General features: G+C 36.3%; 1 protein-coding gene and 1 long non-coding RNA gene across 7 annotated transcripts in view; one reads left to right on the forward strand and one right to left on the reverse strand.

Moving 5' to 3' along the window:
- LOC309799516 overlaps window positions 1–16634 on the forward strand; it is a 130997-nt gene that overhangs the window by 63946 nt on the left and 50417 nt on the right. Inside the window, exon 5 of one of the 4 annotated variants that reach the window (XR_014293295.1) lies at window positions 76–6024. The exons of the other annotated variants lie outside the window; for them this stretch is intronic. This is a non-coding gene — a long non-coding RNA (uncharacterized lncRNA). Of the gene's footprint in view, window positions 1–75; window positions 6025–16634 lie in introns of those variants that run through there. 4 annotated transcript variants of the gene reach the window in all.
- The window catches only part of COL24A1 (collagen type XXIV alpha 1 chain), a 389096-nt gene that overhangs the window by 16165 nt on the left and 356297 nt on the right, over window positions 1–16634 (reverse strand). The window contains exons 53-55 of one of the 3 annotated variants that reach the window (XM_082612777.1): window positions 13393–13428; window positions 8665–8700; window positions 8534–8560 (exon numbers count right to left, since the gene is read on the reverse strand). In XM_082612777.1, coding sequence (XP_082468903.1) covers window positions 8534–8560; window positions 8665–8700; window positions 13393–13428 — 99 coding nt within the window. Of the gene's footprint in view, window positions 1–8477; window positions 13119–13392; window positions 13429–16634 lie in introns of those variants that run through there. The other 2 variants (XM_082612779.1, XM_082612778.1) reach the window with 2 other exon arrangements.

Below are 16634 nucleotides of genomic sequence, written 5' to 3' on the forward strand. Positions count from 1 at the left end.
AATAGCTTAATTTCAGTAAGGGCAGTGAGCTTTGTAAAGCTTTAATCTGTCCTATTCCCACGCCTCTCTTTCCAGCTCTGTGGTAGCCTTGAAAACCAACAGCCTGCAATTGCAGTGAAAACAAGAAGCCTGGAAACCACAGGAGGGAGCAGAATGGGCCTGGAGTTGCTTCAAAGCCTCATTTCCAGTGAAATGTCATTATTTGACCTTTCTGGTGGTTCCCTTAAAGACTTGCAAGACTGTCTTTATTTTACCTGACTCAGAGCTCACTCAGTGCAAAAAGTCTTTCCCAAGGAACATTAAAAAAAAAATTTAGGTGGAATTGTTTAACCCTGTGGCTACCAGAAACATTAGAAAACAGTTGGGGCAAACAATAGGCTAAGAAAAGCTAGGGAATGAGATGTCCATAGAGATTCTAAAAAACTCTGACATATTCCTGGGAATCTAGAAGTCCATGTGCATGCATAGGGCTGTGCACATGATCAGGAAAAACATAAGAAGGCCCTAAGTTCTCTTTTCTGGCTGACCTTCAGGCTCTGTGAAAATAGGAAATTAAAACTCAGGTATAGTTGTCAATTGCCTGGCTGAGCATTGAAGGGATGCTCCAACATGCTCACAGAGACCCTTGGCAAAAACTGGAAGACTTCCTGGTTCTGGCATTTAAGGAAATCTCTCTCCAATCCTTAGCTGACCACTAAGCTAACTGAGTAGAGACTTTAGTGGTCACATATGTCAAAGAATACAGACTTTATACCTTTAGGAAAAGTCACTAAACAACAAAAACAACAAATAGCAACAATAAACACTGAGGTTGGGGTGAAGAATTTGACTTCCAGAGATGCCATTTTATATTATTTTAAATGTCCAGTTTTCAAGAAAAAATGACAAGACATGCTGAGTAACATTAAAGTATGACCCCTATACATGGGAAAAAGCCAAGCAATCAATAGAAATAGAAATTGTCCCTGAGGAAGCCCAGATGTTGAACTTAGTAGACAAAACTTTAGCTATTTTAGGTATGTTCAAAGAACCAAAGTAAACCATGTCTACAGAACTAAAGGAAAGTATGAAAAAGATGTCTCACCGAATAAAAAATATAAAGAGATAGAAATTATAGAAAAGAACCAAGTAGAAGTTTTGTAGTTGAACAATAACTGAAATCAAAATTTACTACAGAGGCTCAACCGTAGATTTCAGTAGATAGAAGAAAGAATCAGTGAACCTGAAAACAGTTTATTGAGATTATCCAGAGGCATATAAAGAAAAATGAAGCAGAAAATGAACAGGCTCAGAGACATACAGGACATCTTAAAACATACCAATGCATGAATGATGGAAGTCTCAGAAGAGAAGAAGAGAGAAATAGGGGTAGAAAGAATATTTCAAAAAATAATGGCTGAAAGTGTGCCAAATTTGATGAAAAACATTAATCTCTACATCCAAGAAACTCAATGAATTCCCCTAGACACATCATAATCAAACTGTTGAAAGCTAAAGACAAAGAGAGAATCCTGAATGCAAAGAGAAGAGACTCATCATATTCAAGGGATGAAATGTTTCATCAAAAACCATAAAGGTGAGAGGCAGTAGGATGACATATTCAGAGTGCTGAGGAAAAAGATTGTCAACCAAAAATTCTATATCCAATAAAACTATCCTTCAAAAAGGAGGAAAAAAGACATTCCCAGATAAACAAAAGCTGAGGCAATTTATCATTAGCAAACTTCCCTAGAAAAATAATAAAGGGAGTCCTTTGGACTGAAATAAAGGATACTAGGCAGAAACTTGAGTCCACATGAAGAAATAAAGAGCACTGGTAAAGATAACTATACAGGTAACTATAAAAGAGAGTATAGATCCCAAACAGCCAAACAATCTTGAAAAAGGACAACAAACTTGGAGGTCTCACACTTCACTCTCAAAACTTACTACAAAGCTACAGTAATCAAAACAGTGTGGTACTGGCATACAGACAGACATGTAGACCAGTGAAGTTGAGTGCAGGAATAAACCCTCACATACATGGTTAAATAATTTTTGAGAAGGGTGCCAAGGCCATTCCCTAAGGAAGGAGTAGTGCTGGGAAAATTTGATATCCACATGCAAAAGAATGAAGTTAGACTCTTACCTACATCATAAACAAAAAGTAACTAAAAATGGATCAGATAATTAAATGTAAGACCTCAAATTATAAAACTCTTTAAGAAAACATATGGGAAATGCTTCATGACATTGGATTTGGCACTGATTTCTTGGAGATGAAACCAAAAGCAAGGTAAAACAACAACAACAAAACCCTGATAAATTGGACTACATCAAAATTAAAGACATCTGTACAAAAATCAACAGAGTGAAAAGGCAGCCAAAGGAATGGGAGAAAATATTTGCAAATCACATATATGATAAGGGATTAACGTTTAGAATGCATAAAGAACTCCCATAACTCAACAACAACAACACAACAAAAATAAGCAACCCAATTCAAAAATGGGCAAAAGACATTTTTCCAAAGGAGATATGTAAGCCAGTTTCGCCAAAGTAGATACATATAAGCCAATGAGCACATGAAAAGATGTTCAACATCTGTAATCATTAAGGAAATGCAAGTCAAAACACAGTTATCTGCCACTTCACACCCATTAGGATGGCTGTTATCAAACAAGCAGAATATAACAAATGTGAGGGAGGATGTGGAGAAATTGGAAACCTGTGTACTAGTGGTGGGAATGTGAAATGGTGTACCTGCTATGGAAAACAGTATAGCAATTCCTCATAAAGTTAAACATAAAATTACCATATGATCCAGCAGTTTCACTTCTGGGTATATATGGAAATAAAGGCAGGGACTCTTTAATCCATTTGGAGGTTATTTTTGTGTATGGTGTTAGGTAGTGTTCTAATTTCAGTTTTTTACATGTAGCTGTCCAGTTTTCCCAGCACCACTTATTGAAGAGGCTGTCTTTTCTCCATTGTATGTTCTTGCCTTCTTTGTCATAAATTAGGTGGCCATTATGTGTGTGGGTTTATCTCTGGGCTTTCTATCCTGTACCATTGACCTATATTTCTGTTTTTGTGCCAGTACCCTACTGTCTTTTTTAAAATTGTTTAATTAATTTATTTTTGGCTGCGTTGGGTCTTTGTTGCTGCTTGCGGGCTTTCTCTAGTTGTAGCGAGCAGGAGCTACTCTTTGTTGTGGTGCTTGGGCTTCTCATTGCAGTGGATTCTCTTGTTGCGGAGCATGGCCTCTAAGCCCACGGGCTTCAGTAGTTGTGGCTCACAGGCTCTAGAGCGCAGGCTCAGTAGTTGTGGTGCACGGGCTTAGTGGTTCCATGGCATGTGGGATCTTCCCAGACCAGGGCCCAACCCCCTGTCCCCTGCATTGGCAGGTGGATTCTTAACCACTGTGCCACCAGGGAGGCCCCATACTGTCTTGATTACTGTGGCTTTGTAGTATAGTTTAAAGTCAGGGAGCCTGATTTCTCCAGCTCCATTTTTCTTTCTCAAGATTGCTTTGGCTATTCAGGGTCTTTTGTGTTTCCATACAAATTGTAAAATTTTTTGTTCTAATTCTGTGAAGAATGCCATTGTTAATTTGATAGGGATTGCACTGAATCTGTAGATTGCTTTGGGTAGTATAGTCATTTTCACAATATTGATTCTTCCAATCCAAGAACATGGTATATTTCCCCATCTGTTTATGTCATCTTTGATTTCTTTGATCATTGTTTTACAGTTTTCTGAGTACAAGTCTTGCGCCAAATGTAAAATAGCTGGTGGGAAGCAGCAGCGTAGCACAGAGAGATCAGCTTGGTGCTGTGCGACGACCTAGAGGGGTGGGATAGGGAGGATGCGAGGAGGGCTCAAGAGGGAGGGGATATATGGATGTATATATGCATACGGCTGATTCATTTTATTGTGCAACAGGGGCTAGCTCAGTATTGTGAAGCAGTTATACTCCAATAAAGATATATTTTTTTAAAAAGGCAGGGGCTCAAACAGATATTTGTACACCTATGTTTATAGCAGGATTATTCACAATAGAAAAAGGTGGAAGCAACCCAAGTGTCCATCTGGATAAACAAAATGTGGTATATACATACAATGGAAATTATTCAGCCTTAAAAAGGAAAGAAATTCTGACACATGCTACAACATGGATTAACCTTGAAGACATTATGCTAAGTGAAGAAAGCCAGACAAAAAAGTTCAAATACTATATGCTTCCACTTATAGGAGGTATCTAGAGTAGTCAAATTAATAGAGATAGAAAGTAGAATGGTAGGTTTTTAGGGACTGGGGAAGGGAGGAATGGGGAATTACTGTTTAATGGATCAGAGTTTCAGTCTTAGATGATGAAAAAAGTTCTAGAGATGACTGGTGGTGATAGTTGCACAGCAGTGTGATTGTACTTAATGCTACTGAAGAGTACACTTAAAGATGGTTAAAATGATAAATTTTATGTATATTTTACCACAATTAAAAATAATAAGTATGCTCCTTATCCCTTACAGCTAACCATCCCACTTCTGGGAACAGGTCCTAGAGATATTCCACAAAATATGTATATGGACAAGACATGCATACTGTTTGTATTAGGAAAAAGATTGGAAACAACTTAAACACCCATGAATAGAGGACTGGATGGATGAATAAATTGTAGGATATTCTTAACTGAAATGACCATGGTTCGTTTTCTGAGAGAATGTGGCAAAGAAGAATACAGTGACTTTTAGTAGATTAGTAGTGTAGCGTTCGGTACTAGATTCAAGCTAAGGTACTAGCAATTTTAACCACCAACAGTACAAATGTCAACTCAATGAAAAAGGCAGGGTTTTTTTTCCCCCACAATAGGCATTAGAAAGAAAAGAATGTCATAAAACTTGGCTACTCATAAAATTTTTAATTCCTATAATTCCAGTGTATTCCCAAATCCTAGCTCATGCCTGGCACATAGTAGGCATTCAATTTGCTGAATTTATTAATTTTTTTCCCAAGGGTAGCCTTTAGGGAGGGCAGGCCCAGAGAGATGGTATTAAGATGATTTGCCTGGGAAGTCATTTAGCAAAACATCTAAGTGTCCCCACCTAAGTGTGAAACTCTCATTAGGTCCAGTAAGGGAATCCAAAAGAAATAGCTTCCTCCATGTACTCTAGTTAGAGAGAACATACTCTCACATGAAAATCGCTTAAGGTTTATAAAAACGTGCACCAAGAATAAGGAGTTACCAGGATTAGTGGGACAAATGAAGGAAACTAGGAGGATTCATTATACCTTGAGGGGATGTAATATTCACAGTTCCTTTCCAATTTATTTAAGTAAAATGCAGATCTAGTCTGGGCACCCCAGTACTTTAAGAAGTGTTATTTTCCAGCCATCTAAAATTTTAAGATCACTGGATGGTGAAAACATTTATGGGGTGGGAACTGATTTCAGGTCATGCACCTCTCCATGGTAGAGGCAATTGCTTGTTCTAGGGAACTAGGATGATACCCGCAGCTGCTGCAACCTCTCAATTCACCAATCCAGGTTTCACAGCTGACCCATTAACTGGTATCATCAAGTTGAAAATTCCTTATCTCATTTAATGATTTTCAATTTTTACTATTTCCACTCCCCACATCTCACACACACTCACACACACACACACACATGCACACGCACACGCACACACCCATCCTTTATCCCACCAACCATTTGTGGTTAACTTTGACATCCTGCTGTAATTTTTTTTTGGTCAGTTTCTAAATATCTTGCCATGCGCACTGAGGTCTGGTCATCACCCTGATAATATCCTCAAATTCAAAAGCACCATCAATATGTATTCCTTTTCCTGAAACATTTCTCTTTAGCTATTCTACTTTAGGAACTTGAGCAAGTTACTTATAGGTCTTAAAAAGAGGGGGCTGGACTAGGTTAGAGGTTTTCAAACTTTTCTTATCTTGACCCATAGTAATAAATACATTTTTATATCATGATAAGGTTCACACAAACATATATTTAACTGAAAACTTTTACAAAACACTTTTCCCTACTAGTGGTGATATACTTATTATGTTTTTTTAAATTGAAGTATAGTTGATTTACAGTTTTGTTAGTTTCAGATGTACAGCAAAGTGATTGTTATACATATTATAATCTATATCTCTATTTATATCTATATTTATCTATTATTTTTCAGATTCTTTTCCATTGTAGGTTATTACAAGATATTGAATATAGTTCTCTGTGCTGTACAGAAGGTCCTGGGGTATTCTTTTTTGTGCTTTTCTTAAAAATTGAGTAAAATTCACATAAGATAAAATTCACCATTTTAGTCATTTTAAAGTATCCAGTTTATTGCTCTGGTAGATTCACTGTGTTGTGCAACCATTACTACTATTTAATTTCACAACATTTTCATCACCTCTAAAAGAAACCCTGTACCCATTAAACAGTCACTCCCCACATTTTTCTATTTTAATTTCATTACAAAAGAATGCTGAGACTCATCGTGTTGATCTTGTGATCCACCAACTAATGAGTGACAATTCACAGTCTAAAATAATTACTAAATAATTACTAAGAAGACTTCTATCTCTAATTCTAATATGATCCTATTCCATTCTAGACATTATTTCCCTCCAAGTGAAGTCTTCTGGCTTGAAGGATTCCCACTGAAATTTTCTAAGAGTTGCAACTTGCCTGTTTGCATTTATTCATTCATTCAATAGACATTTCTTAAGGGCTTGGATGGAAAAGAGATACAGAACACATTGCTTACCTTCAGAGAGTTCACAGTCTAATACATGGAAATGGGCATGAAAATAAATGAGTATGACGAAGAAGGGGAAGTGATCAGTTCTATCTTGCAGTGTAGCGAGGGGATGGAATTAAGAAGAGTTTCACAGAAGATATGATCATAGTTTGAGTTTAGAAGGAATATGTAGGTATTTTCTTATTGGCATGTAAACTTCTACTCTGAAAGTCTTCTTTTCAAGGCTACACTGCCACTTTCCTACAATGGTCTCTGCAAGTCCCAGAAAGACAGTATAAAGAAACTGGGTTTCATACTGGCCAGGAACAAGGAAGACAGAAAGGAGAGAAAGGGAAGAAGGAAACAAAGAAACTAATCTTAGCTGAGTACCTATAATTTATCAAGCACATATACTTTTTCATTTAATCCTCCTAATAATTCCTCAAAGTATATATTCTTATCCACATTTTTCTCAGAGCAAAAACCTCTCACATGTCCTAATTCATTTTGGCTGTAGAGGAACACATACACTTTTCAAGTGAGAGAGGGATGTGGTGCCCCAAAATTTGGCACTTCAATGTGAAAATTTTCACTAAACACCTGTTCTTTAGAACTTGTTCTTTATTAGGAAAGCAGCTATGATATATCAAAGTCATTATAAGGTGAGAAGGCAACTGATGAGGGTTTTTCTAACCCATGCATTGTGAGGATCCAGGATAAAAGGAAGAACAGAGAAGAGAATAATCTAAAGATTTGAAAAAGGACATGCCCACTGATGTTCATGCCAGGGAAGGTTTCAGTCCCCATCAGTCAGATGTCCAGAAAGGGGGAGTAATTTTAAAAAATCATAGATAAATAGATGTCTTGTTTCCAAGGAGTCCATCTTCCTGTGGCACTTTGCTTGAAAGTTATTCCTTGCCCTGATGAAAAGCTGAGGGGAATGAAGAGTTCCTGACCTGCTGGGAGTGGACCACAGTGATCCACCAGGTAGAACTTTCAAAGATCCAAATGATACCAGGGAAGCATGTGGAAATAAGTAAGGCTTGGAAGGCATAGGACTGGCCATTTGTTTGGACAGTATAGCCAACAGCGGATTTCCTTTAGGCAGGAAATCTGACCAAGGACCACTGCATTTGACCAGGATTCTGATTCTGCAGGATTGGGGCATGGGTGAGGTTGAAGATAGAGGACACCTCTTGTAGAAAGCAGGAAAACCAAGATATTACTGAGTAGGAGAGTGGATACAACGCATGAGAGAAACCAGTCTTGGAACATTGAGGCCAGGAGATGATAGCTAATAATGAAGTAACGGAAGTATCACCTCAAAGAGAGGAGTAGCAAGTTTTGGGTTGTGATCGGTCATGAGCAAATACATGAGAAGTCCCAGGGCTTCTATGGCCAGCAGCAACTGAGAAGAGTTCATGTAAAGCCTAAAAAGTGGATAACTCTGGTTGGCAAAAAAGAACATTTGAAAAAGGAGAGCTAGGACCCAGAAACAGGAAGAAATGGAAGGAGTTAGTATTTTGGAGCATTAATTATGTCAGACATTGTGCTGAGTACTTTACTTCTTATTTAAAACTCAAATCCACCCAAGAAAGTAAGAGATACCATCCCCATTTTATAGACAAGAACTCTGAGGCTTGGATTTCAAGTTTTATTATAGTTGGGAAGACTCTATATCAGATTAACAAAAAGAACAGAGGTAGGCAATAGGGATACCTTTTAACAGGGAGTTAATAGAAGAAACTTTAAAAAATTATCTTATACTAAGATAAAATAAACAAAACCAAGAAAACTTACTCTTGGGCCTGATGCTCCAGGTGGACCCTGTAACATAAAAAGATTTTTAAAGTATTTATTAAGTAGATATCTCAAATGAAGCAGGCATATAAGCATCAATGGTAAACAGATATAAATGTAAATAAACTCACTGGAGGCCCTGGTTGACCTCTCGGTCCTTGGGGACCCTAGAAGAAATGGAGACAAAGCACAATATGTATATACTATGCTTTTGGTTTGGTATAAACAAGATGACTAAGATTCAACTGCTATCATTGCCTTTTCATATGAGGCAAGTGATAGGATTCAAAGTTATTTTAATATTTTGAAGTAATATGTTCTTGAACTCAGCTGTCACCCACATTCATCAACAAGCTGAATATATACTCTCATATTTTGTTGATATTACTAGAAACTAAATTTATTCATTTTAATAAACTTATAAATGTAACATTTAAAAATATTAATTCTATTTTTCCTGTTATTTCTATATACCATCCAACTGATTGTAAAAAATGGAAACTTCAGTGTCCTTAGACATCTCCTTCTCCTTCAACATCCACCTATAATTTGGTTACCCACTACTGTTGATTTGACCTCCAAGTCTTCCCAAAATACTACTACTCCATCCTCACAGCAACTCTCTTAGTTTAGTGCTGATCATGTGCTATGGACTAAATGTGTCCCCTCCTACATGCATATATTGAAGCCCTAATCTCCAGTGTGATGATATTTAGAGGTGGGGTCTTAGGGAGCTAATTAAATCATGTGGAGCCTTTGTGAATGGTAGTGCCCTTATAAGAAGAGACATGAGAGAGATGCTCTCTCTCTACTGTGTGAGGTCATAGCAAGAAGGCAGCCAGCTATCTGCAAACCAGGTAGAGGACCCTCTTTAGATATGGAATCTGTGAACACCTTAACCTTGGATTTCCCAGTCTCCAGAACTATGAAAAATAAATGTTTGTTGTTTAAGCCATCCAGCCCACAGCAATTTGTTATAGGAGCGCCAGCTGACTAAGATATTATGCTGTGCCTGGACTCCTAATTTGACTTACTGACTTTATTCTCTCTACTATGCTAACTACATTCTACTTATAAAATGGAAATCTAATCATATCATTTAATTAAAGTCATTCAATGGCTTTTTACTGTTTAGTGGATAAAGTATAAACTTCTTTTCAGTGACAGATACCATTTACTGAGAGCTCACTATGTGTCAAGCTGTGTGCTTATTTATTAAGAACTCACTGTATGCCAACTTGTATGCTATATTTCTACCTCACAATTAAGAAAGTGGAATGGCTAAGTAAACAGCAAGTAAAGGGCAGAGATAAAAATCCAAGTCAGTTAAATACAAAAGTATTTGTTCTTAGTCATTATGCACCCCTGCCTCTTCTTCAAGGTCTGGGCCTTATTTCCACTTACTCTCCCCAACCCATCCTACACTCCATGTATAACCAACCACTTGCAGATCTCTGAATCGTCCAAATTCTTTCACACATGCATTCTCCTGCATGTGCTATTTCCTTGACCAGGAATGCTTCTCCTTACCTTTTCTGTCTGTTTAATTCCCATTCCTCTTCCAATACTTCTTTAAAACTCTATACCCACCTTGCCACCTTCTTCTTCAACTAACCACTTCTGCATTCCATAGTACATAACAAATTGGAAAGTGCCTAAAGACCTTTAAAAGACCTTAAAAAGTGTCTCAGTCATCCTCTCATTTTCTGGAACAGGAATAGTGCCTAATACATAGTAGGTGTTCAAAGATTGGTAACGAGTGAATGAATAATGTTTAAATTAACAAGTATTGATTTAGAAATTAGAATAGTTGAAAGGTATATAGGTATATAGTAAAATGTGAAAACTTATGCTGACATTTTTCAAAACGAAACAACAGTAATCACTGTTAAGAATGCTCAAAATTTAACTTACTGGATGGTCAATTGAATGTTAAGACTACACTGAGTCAAATTCAGATTATGGTTAAAAGATGGCAAAGCAAAATTTATCTTCAACTGAGTTTTGAATAATGTTAATGCTGTGCTTGAGTTAAGTATCTTTTATTGCCAAAGCTGTTGATTCTAAATATACTGTGACAGTAAGAACAAACAACACATAGTAACTTAAAAATGATAGAGTACTCCAACACCATGCCTGCTGGACATTTCTTAGTTTGCATGGTTTATGATTATAGGTTAAAGCAGAAAATGCATCAAACTTTTACCTCAGAAGTGGCATAAGTTAGAGAAATTACATGTTGGAGACAGCCTTTTAAATATACAGAGGCTCAAGAGTGAAATTGGCTGTGTAAGTTTCTCCATTTTGGATCAGCATTGTAAAAATAAACAGTTGACATTTTACTCTACTTAGCATATTTCTGACATTTGCAAAATCTCACTGAAGGTTCAGTACAAAATATCTACCTTATCTTTGACTGTGAAAAAGCATTTTGTCATAGAAAGAAGAAACTATTTTTACTGAGTTCACTTCAGCTTGTTACCCAGAATGAGTCAGATCACCACAAATATGATAAAATGAAATACTTCAAACCAAACAAGACAGGACAGGACAACCCCCATGAAGCAGATGCATAGAATAAGGCCAAGTAAAACAAAATATTATTCCAACAATATAGTATTTATTAGTTCTTTTTTATTCTTCTACCTAACCCACCACTAAGGAAAAGTGATTCACTCTCTCTAGATATTATATAAACAAGTATATAAAGAAGGTTATCATACAGTTTATAATAAAACTACAATTGTCTATGTTAATTTCCTATAGGGGAACCGAATTAATGTGAATGGTTATAGTGGTTATTTGGCTGTAGTGAAAGCACTACCTTTGAAAATAGACTGTCTCTCCATTTAATCCCACAATTTCCATATGATCCTTCAAAGGTAACATATTTTTTTCATTAAATTTGAAAAATTCTGGTAAGTGTATGTCCTTAAACCTGACTATGTTAGACTTTGCCTTTACATAAATGCAATCTTTAGTTTCAGGATCTTTGCTTCAGGCTGGCTTATGTACAGAGAGCTTCCCTTTCCTCATTCTTAAACTGAGAAGCTTGCACGGTAGATGCTTAGCAGCATCCCTGGTCTCTGCACACTAGATGCCACTAGCAACCTTTCCCTTTTCTCCAGTTGTGACAACCAAAAATGTCCACACGTTGCCAAATGTCTCCTGGGAGGGGGAGCAAAATGGCTCCTGGATGAGAACCACTGGTTTAGAGGGTTTAATTGGGAGTTTAGTAATATTAAATAAGATTTACTATTAGACAGTAATGCGATTAAGATGGAATGAGTGAATTCATGAGTTATCCCCTATAAGCCCTAGGGGATAACTGCATATCAGGAATCCATTCATGTGGAATCTGTATGTGGGCTGCTCTTAAAGCAGGTGAAGGATGTGTACATACCATCTTCCTTACCCAGGTTGCTCCTAACCCTTATTTTCTGAGAGGTACTATGATTAATAGAAAAGCACAATGACATGGGATTTGGAAGATCTGGGCTCTGGTCTTATCTCTGTACCTAATTAGCTGCATGTCCTTGAGGGAGCTGCTGCACATTTGGATCTCAAATATCTCGAGTGTAACATAATAGGCTTGGTGAAGATAATCTCCAAGATTCACTTTAGAACTGTGATTTTCAAGCCTTTTATCATGTTTCTTCTTAATGTTTTGTATCTGAAGAAAGAAGGTCACATACGTGTACAAATAGGGAATTTTTTTCACATGAAATGCTTGTGACAGCCATTGTCATAGGCACTCGAGGTTTCCTAATCTTGATGGAGCTTATGTTCTAGCCACAGTACTTGGAGAGGATAGGTCAGGGAGGCAGTTGGAGACAGGTATGGAATATGGATTAATTCCAAGCCTCCCTATTTTTTCTCTTCCCTTTCCACTCCTCCTGCAGGAGCCGCGGGGCGGGGGCCATATAGCTTCACTGTGTGCAAACATCCTTGCTTCCTGTTAAGTAACTCTACTGAGAAAATTAAGGGACACATTGCTGCAAATTAAACACATCTATTTTAATACCCTTTGAGGATTCTTAGGCTATCTGAAATCACATAAATTTCCTTCCTCAGCAAACTAATATAACTATAATTTACTTACTCTGAGCCCCAAGCTTACCCTATGGTGAAAAGCAAAGATCTCAGCTGTCACTATATAATATCATTACCTTTTAAGCAAGACTTTACTGCTATCTTCAAGTTTATTCCTATATGCCTTCTATGCTTGGTTTCAATACCCCTCATTTCACTCCGTGCATGCCCTCTGTTTATGGCTGCTGCTTTAATAAGTTCTGCTGGGAAAGTGGCCCCTTTACAAAATATCTTCTTTAACTTGGAAGAATTGACGTCCAAGAAAAATAGGAAATAGTGCCAGTGTAAGCCATTTAGTCCTGAAAATGCTGTGTACCTTTTGCCCATCCTCTCACTATTGTTTCCAGTTGGCTGAAATACACAACTAAAGATTTGCTTCTGCTTTGCAGTCCTCTTGGGTGCTGACTGGATCTAGTGGTATATATCTAAAGTGACTTGACAGTCCTCTTGTTCTGGCACTGGTGAAGAAGGCTCACACCTCCTCTCCTGATGCCTGAGAAGGCAAATATTCAATTTCACACAGTGATTTGGAAAGAATGTGTCTGGCAGATTTTTAAACATGTTTAGGGCTTATCAGGTTTCACTGCAATATTCCATATAGGTTAGTTCTATATATAGGTTAGTTTTCTTCCTGAAAACTGTAATTTATTTTCATTCCACAAGTATCAGGGACATAATAATGAAAAAATCAAAAAAGGTCCTTGCTTTCATAGAGCTTATAACCTAGTGACCAGTGATACTATTACCACACATTTAGTTAAACTTACAGTTTCACCTCTAAAGCCTTTTTCACCTCTGGGTCCCTGAAAGAAAAAGAAAATGTTAGTTTAGTGTTGTTGATAGTTATTTATCAAATGTAGTTGAGGCTGTATACAGAAACATGATAATTTCTGTTGGTTTTTTTCCTATCTAGCAAGACTTGTTTAGTTAAAGTTATAAATTCTGATTTTCCTAAGGTAAGCAAAGCAAAACAAATACAATCTACTGACTCACCATGTCTGTTTTGTTATGCCTAGTTCCACCTTAAAGTGAGTTAAGGTTATGCTACTTATTCATTCAATTAAGTCAAAACAGCTGATCTGACAATCAAAGGCAAAATAATTTAGAAAGAAAAGAAAGTTAAATTCTTCTAATATTTGTTTCTCTCAGCCTTTGAAAAACCCTGCTTCCAGGGTGGTTTCCTCCTTCTCTTTTATCTTCTTTTTTTAAATTCCTCCTTCTGAGCTATATCCCATAAATTTTGATACATTGTGTATACATTTTCAGTCAGTTCAAAATATTTTCTAACTTTCTTTGAGACACTCTGGTCCTTGAATTATTTAGAAGTGTGAGGTTTAATTTTCAAGTGTTTGGAGATTTTCCTATTATCTTTCTAGTTTATTCTTAGTTTAATTCTGTTATGGCCAGAGAATATACCTTACGTTCTGTTATTCTAAGTTTAGTAAAATTTGTTTTATGATCTAAAATATGGTTTATTTCATTGAATGTTCCATGTGCACTTGAAGACAATGTGAACTCTGCTGTTGCTGGATGTCACTACTGTTATTCCTGTTAATATTTTCATGTTCCTTGTGGAAATTGTGTATGTATTTTTTTATTAAAAAATGAGATAATACTACTCATCTTTTCTGTAACCTGAATTTGCACCTTCAAAATATTAATGCTTTTCTATATCAGTCTACAATTCCCACATAACTATAATGCTTACCAGTATTTTTAAAACTATGATATTTTAAATGAGTTGCCTATTAAATTTTTTTTCTAATTTTTGTCATGATAAACAACACTGTGATAAATATCCTTGTACTCTTTTTTTTTTTTTTTTTTGGTACGCGGGCCTCTCACCGCCGTGGGCTCTCCCGTTGCAGAGCACAGGCTCCGGACGCGTGGGCCCAGCGGCCATGGCTCACGGGCCCAGCCGCTCCACGGCATGTGGGATCCTCCCGGACCGGGGCACGAACCCGCGCCCCCTGCATCGGCAGGCGGACTCTCAACCACTGCGCCACCAGGGAAGCACTATCCTTGTACTCTTAAAAATTTTTGATAAAAATTGTCCTCCAGAAAGTTTGTTTGAAATTGCATTCACACTTGCAATATATGGGAGTGCATGTTTCTTCTGATACATGCTATGATGTACTATCACTTTTTGTTAATCTTGCAGGCTAAAAATACTGTTTCATTATTATTCAGTATTTATATTACTTCTTTTGTGTTTTCTATCTTGTCCTTAATTCATTTCAAACTACAATATCAACTTTAAAAAGCTGATTTTTAAGATATCTTTACAGAACTTTTTTTTATGCCCTCCCCCACCTCCAATCCAGTATTAACAACGTGGTACATATTGCTTCATACTTTTTTTCTAATCAGATATTGACAAATGTATTTAAATGTGTATGGGGTGATTGGTCATGTTTTATAATGTTGATATCATATACTCTTCTATGCATCATATTTTTCACACTTAATAATACATCATGAAACAATTGCAAGTCAGCCAAACTAGATACAAATGATTATTTTTAATAGTTGCATTAATATTCCACAAAGTGGATAGATCAGAGTTTACTCAACCATTCCTCTACAGATGAGCATTCATATGATTTCATACTTTTATTTTTGCCATTACAAACAGTGCTGTGAAAAAAAGCTTTGTAAAATTTCCCTAGTGTATTAGGTACTTTTATTTCTATGGGACAAGTTCCTCAAAGTGGAACTGCTTGGTCATAGGGTGTATGTACATATATTTTAACAAATACCTTTCCATAAAGGCTGTAATTCACATTTCTGTTAGTGATAAACAAAAATACCTTTTTTCCTACAGCCCTTTCTGAGAGGTTAGATATAATATCTCATTATTACCTTAATTTGCATTTCTCTGACTAAAAGTTAGGAGAATATTTTTTCAAATAATTACTGACCATTTAGATTTATTCTTCAATTCTCTACTAAATTTTCTTTTTCATACCAATTTGTAAAGCTCTTTATATTACCCATTATATGGTGTATGCTTTGCAATTACTTTTTCTCAATTAGTTTTACTTATGGAATCTTTTGCCATAAAAATTAAAAATTTTCAAGTATTCAAATATGTCTTCTGTTCTTTTATAGTTTTCAGATTTCCTATCTTATATAAAAGGTCTCCCCAACCCTTAAGCTATACTTCAGTTTCCTAGATGATTTTTCTAAGATTTTTAATTGCTTCTTTTCTTTCCTTTTTTTCTCTCTTTTCTTTCTTTCTTTTTTTTTTTAACAAAGTCTTTAAAAGTTCATCTGAGATTTTTAAAAATTTGGGTGAAATAGGGTTACAATTTCTTACAGCAGTAGTAAGACTAAAAGGAATTTCGTCTCCCTTCCCTATCACTGTTATAGGAATGGGTGTGTGGCTGATTAATAGACGTGAGGAAAAAAAATTGTAATGGGAGACTTCTAGAAAAAGTTATATTTTCCCCAAGATAAGGGATACAGTTCACTTTTTCACTTTGGATAATTATATCTAGATGTGATTCCTGAGAAATTGTAGTCATTTGCCCTAAGCCTAATTATAAAGATAGCATTCAGGATGACAGAGCAGAGGTATGGAAATAGTCTTGGATAACAAGATTAAGTCGCCAAATTAACCAAATCTGAAGCCCTTCCTAACTCTGGGATTCCCATAATGAGATAGAAGTTTCCTTATTGTTAATGCCAGTTTGATTCAGGGTTCCTATTACTTGCAGTCCAAATCATCCTAACTGATATACCATTTTCATTGTAATTAAATTCCTATTTAGTCTGAGATCTAATTCTGGGCTCTAGCCTGTTATAATGATCTATTCTTTGTACTAACACATAGTTTCATTTACAAAGACTCTGAAGTAATGTTTTCCTTTTTGGAAAAGCAAGTCCTCCATCCCCCGCCACAATTTTTTTCCACAGTGTGTTTTGGCCATTCTCAAATTCTTATTCTTTCATCGTGAGCTTTCCTTAGAAGTTTCTTCTTAGAATAGAAAAAATAGATGGAAAAAAT

Source organism: Mesoplodon mirus (assembly GCF_964341445.2).
Source record: "Mesoplodon mirus genome assembly, chromosome: 3".
In the NCBI taxonomy this organism is placed as follows: Eukaryota; Metazoa; Chordata; class Mammalia; order Artiodactyla; family Ziphiidae; genus Mesoplodon; species Mesoplodon mirus.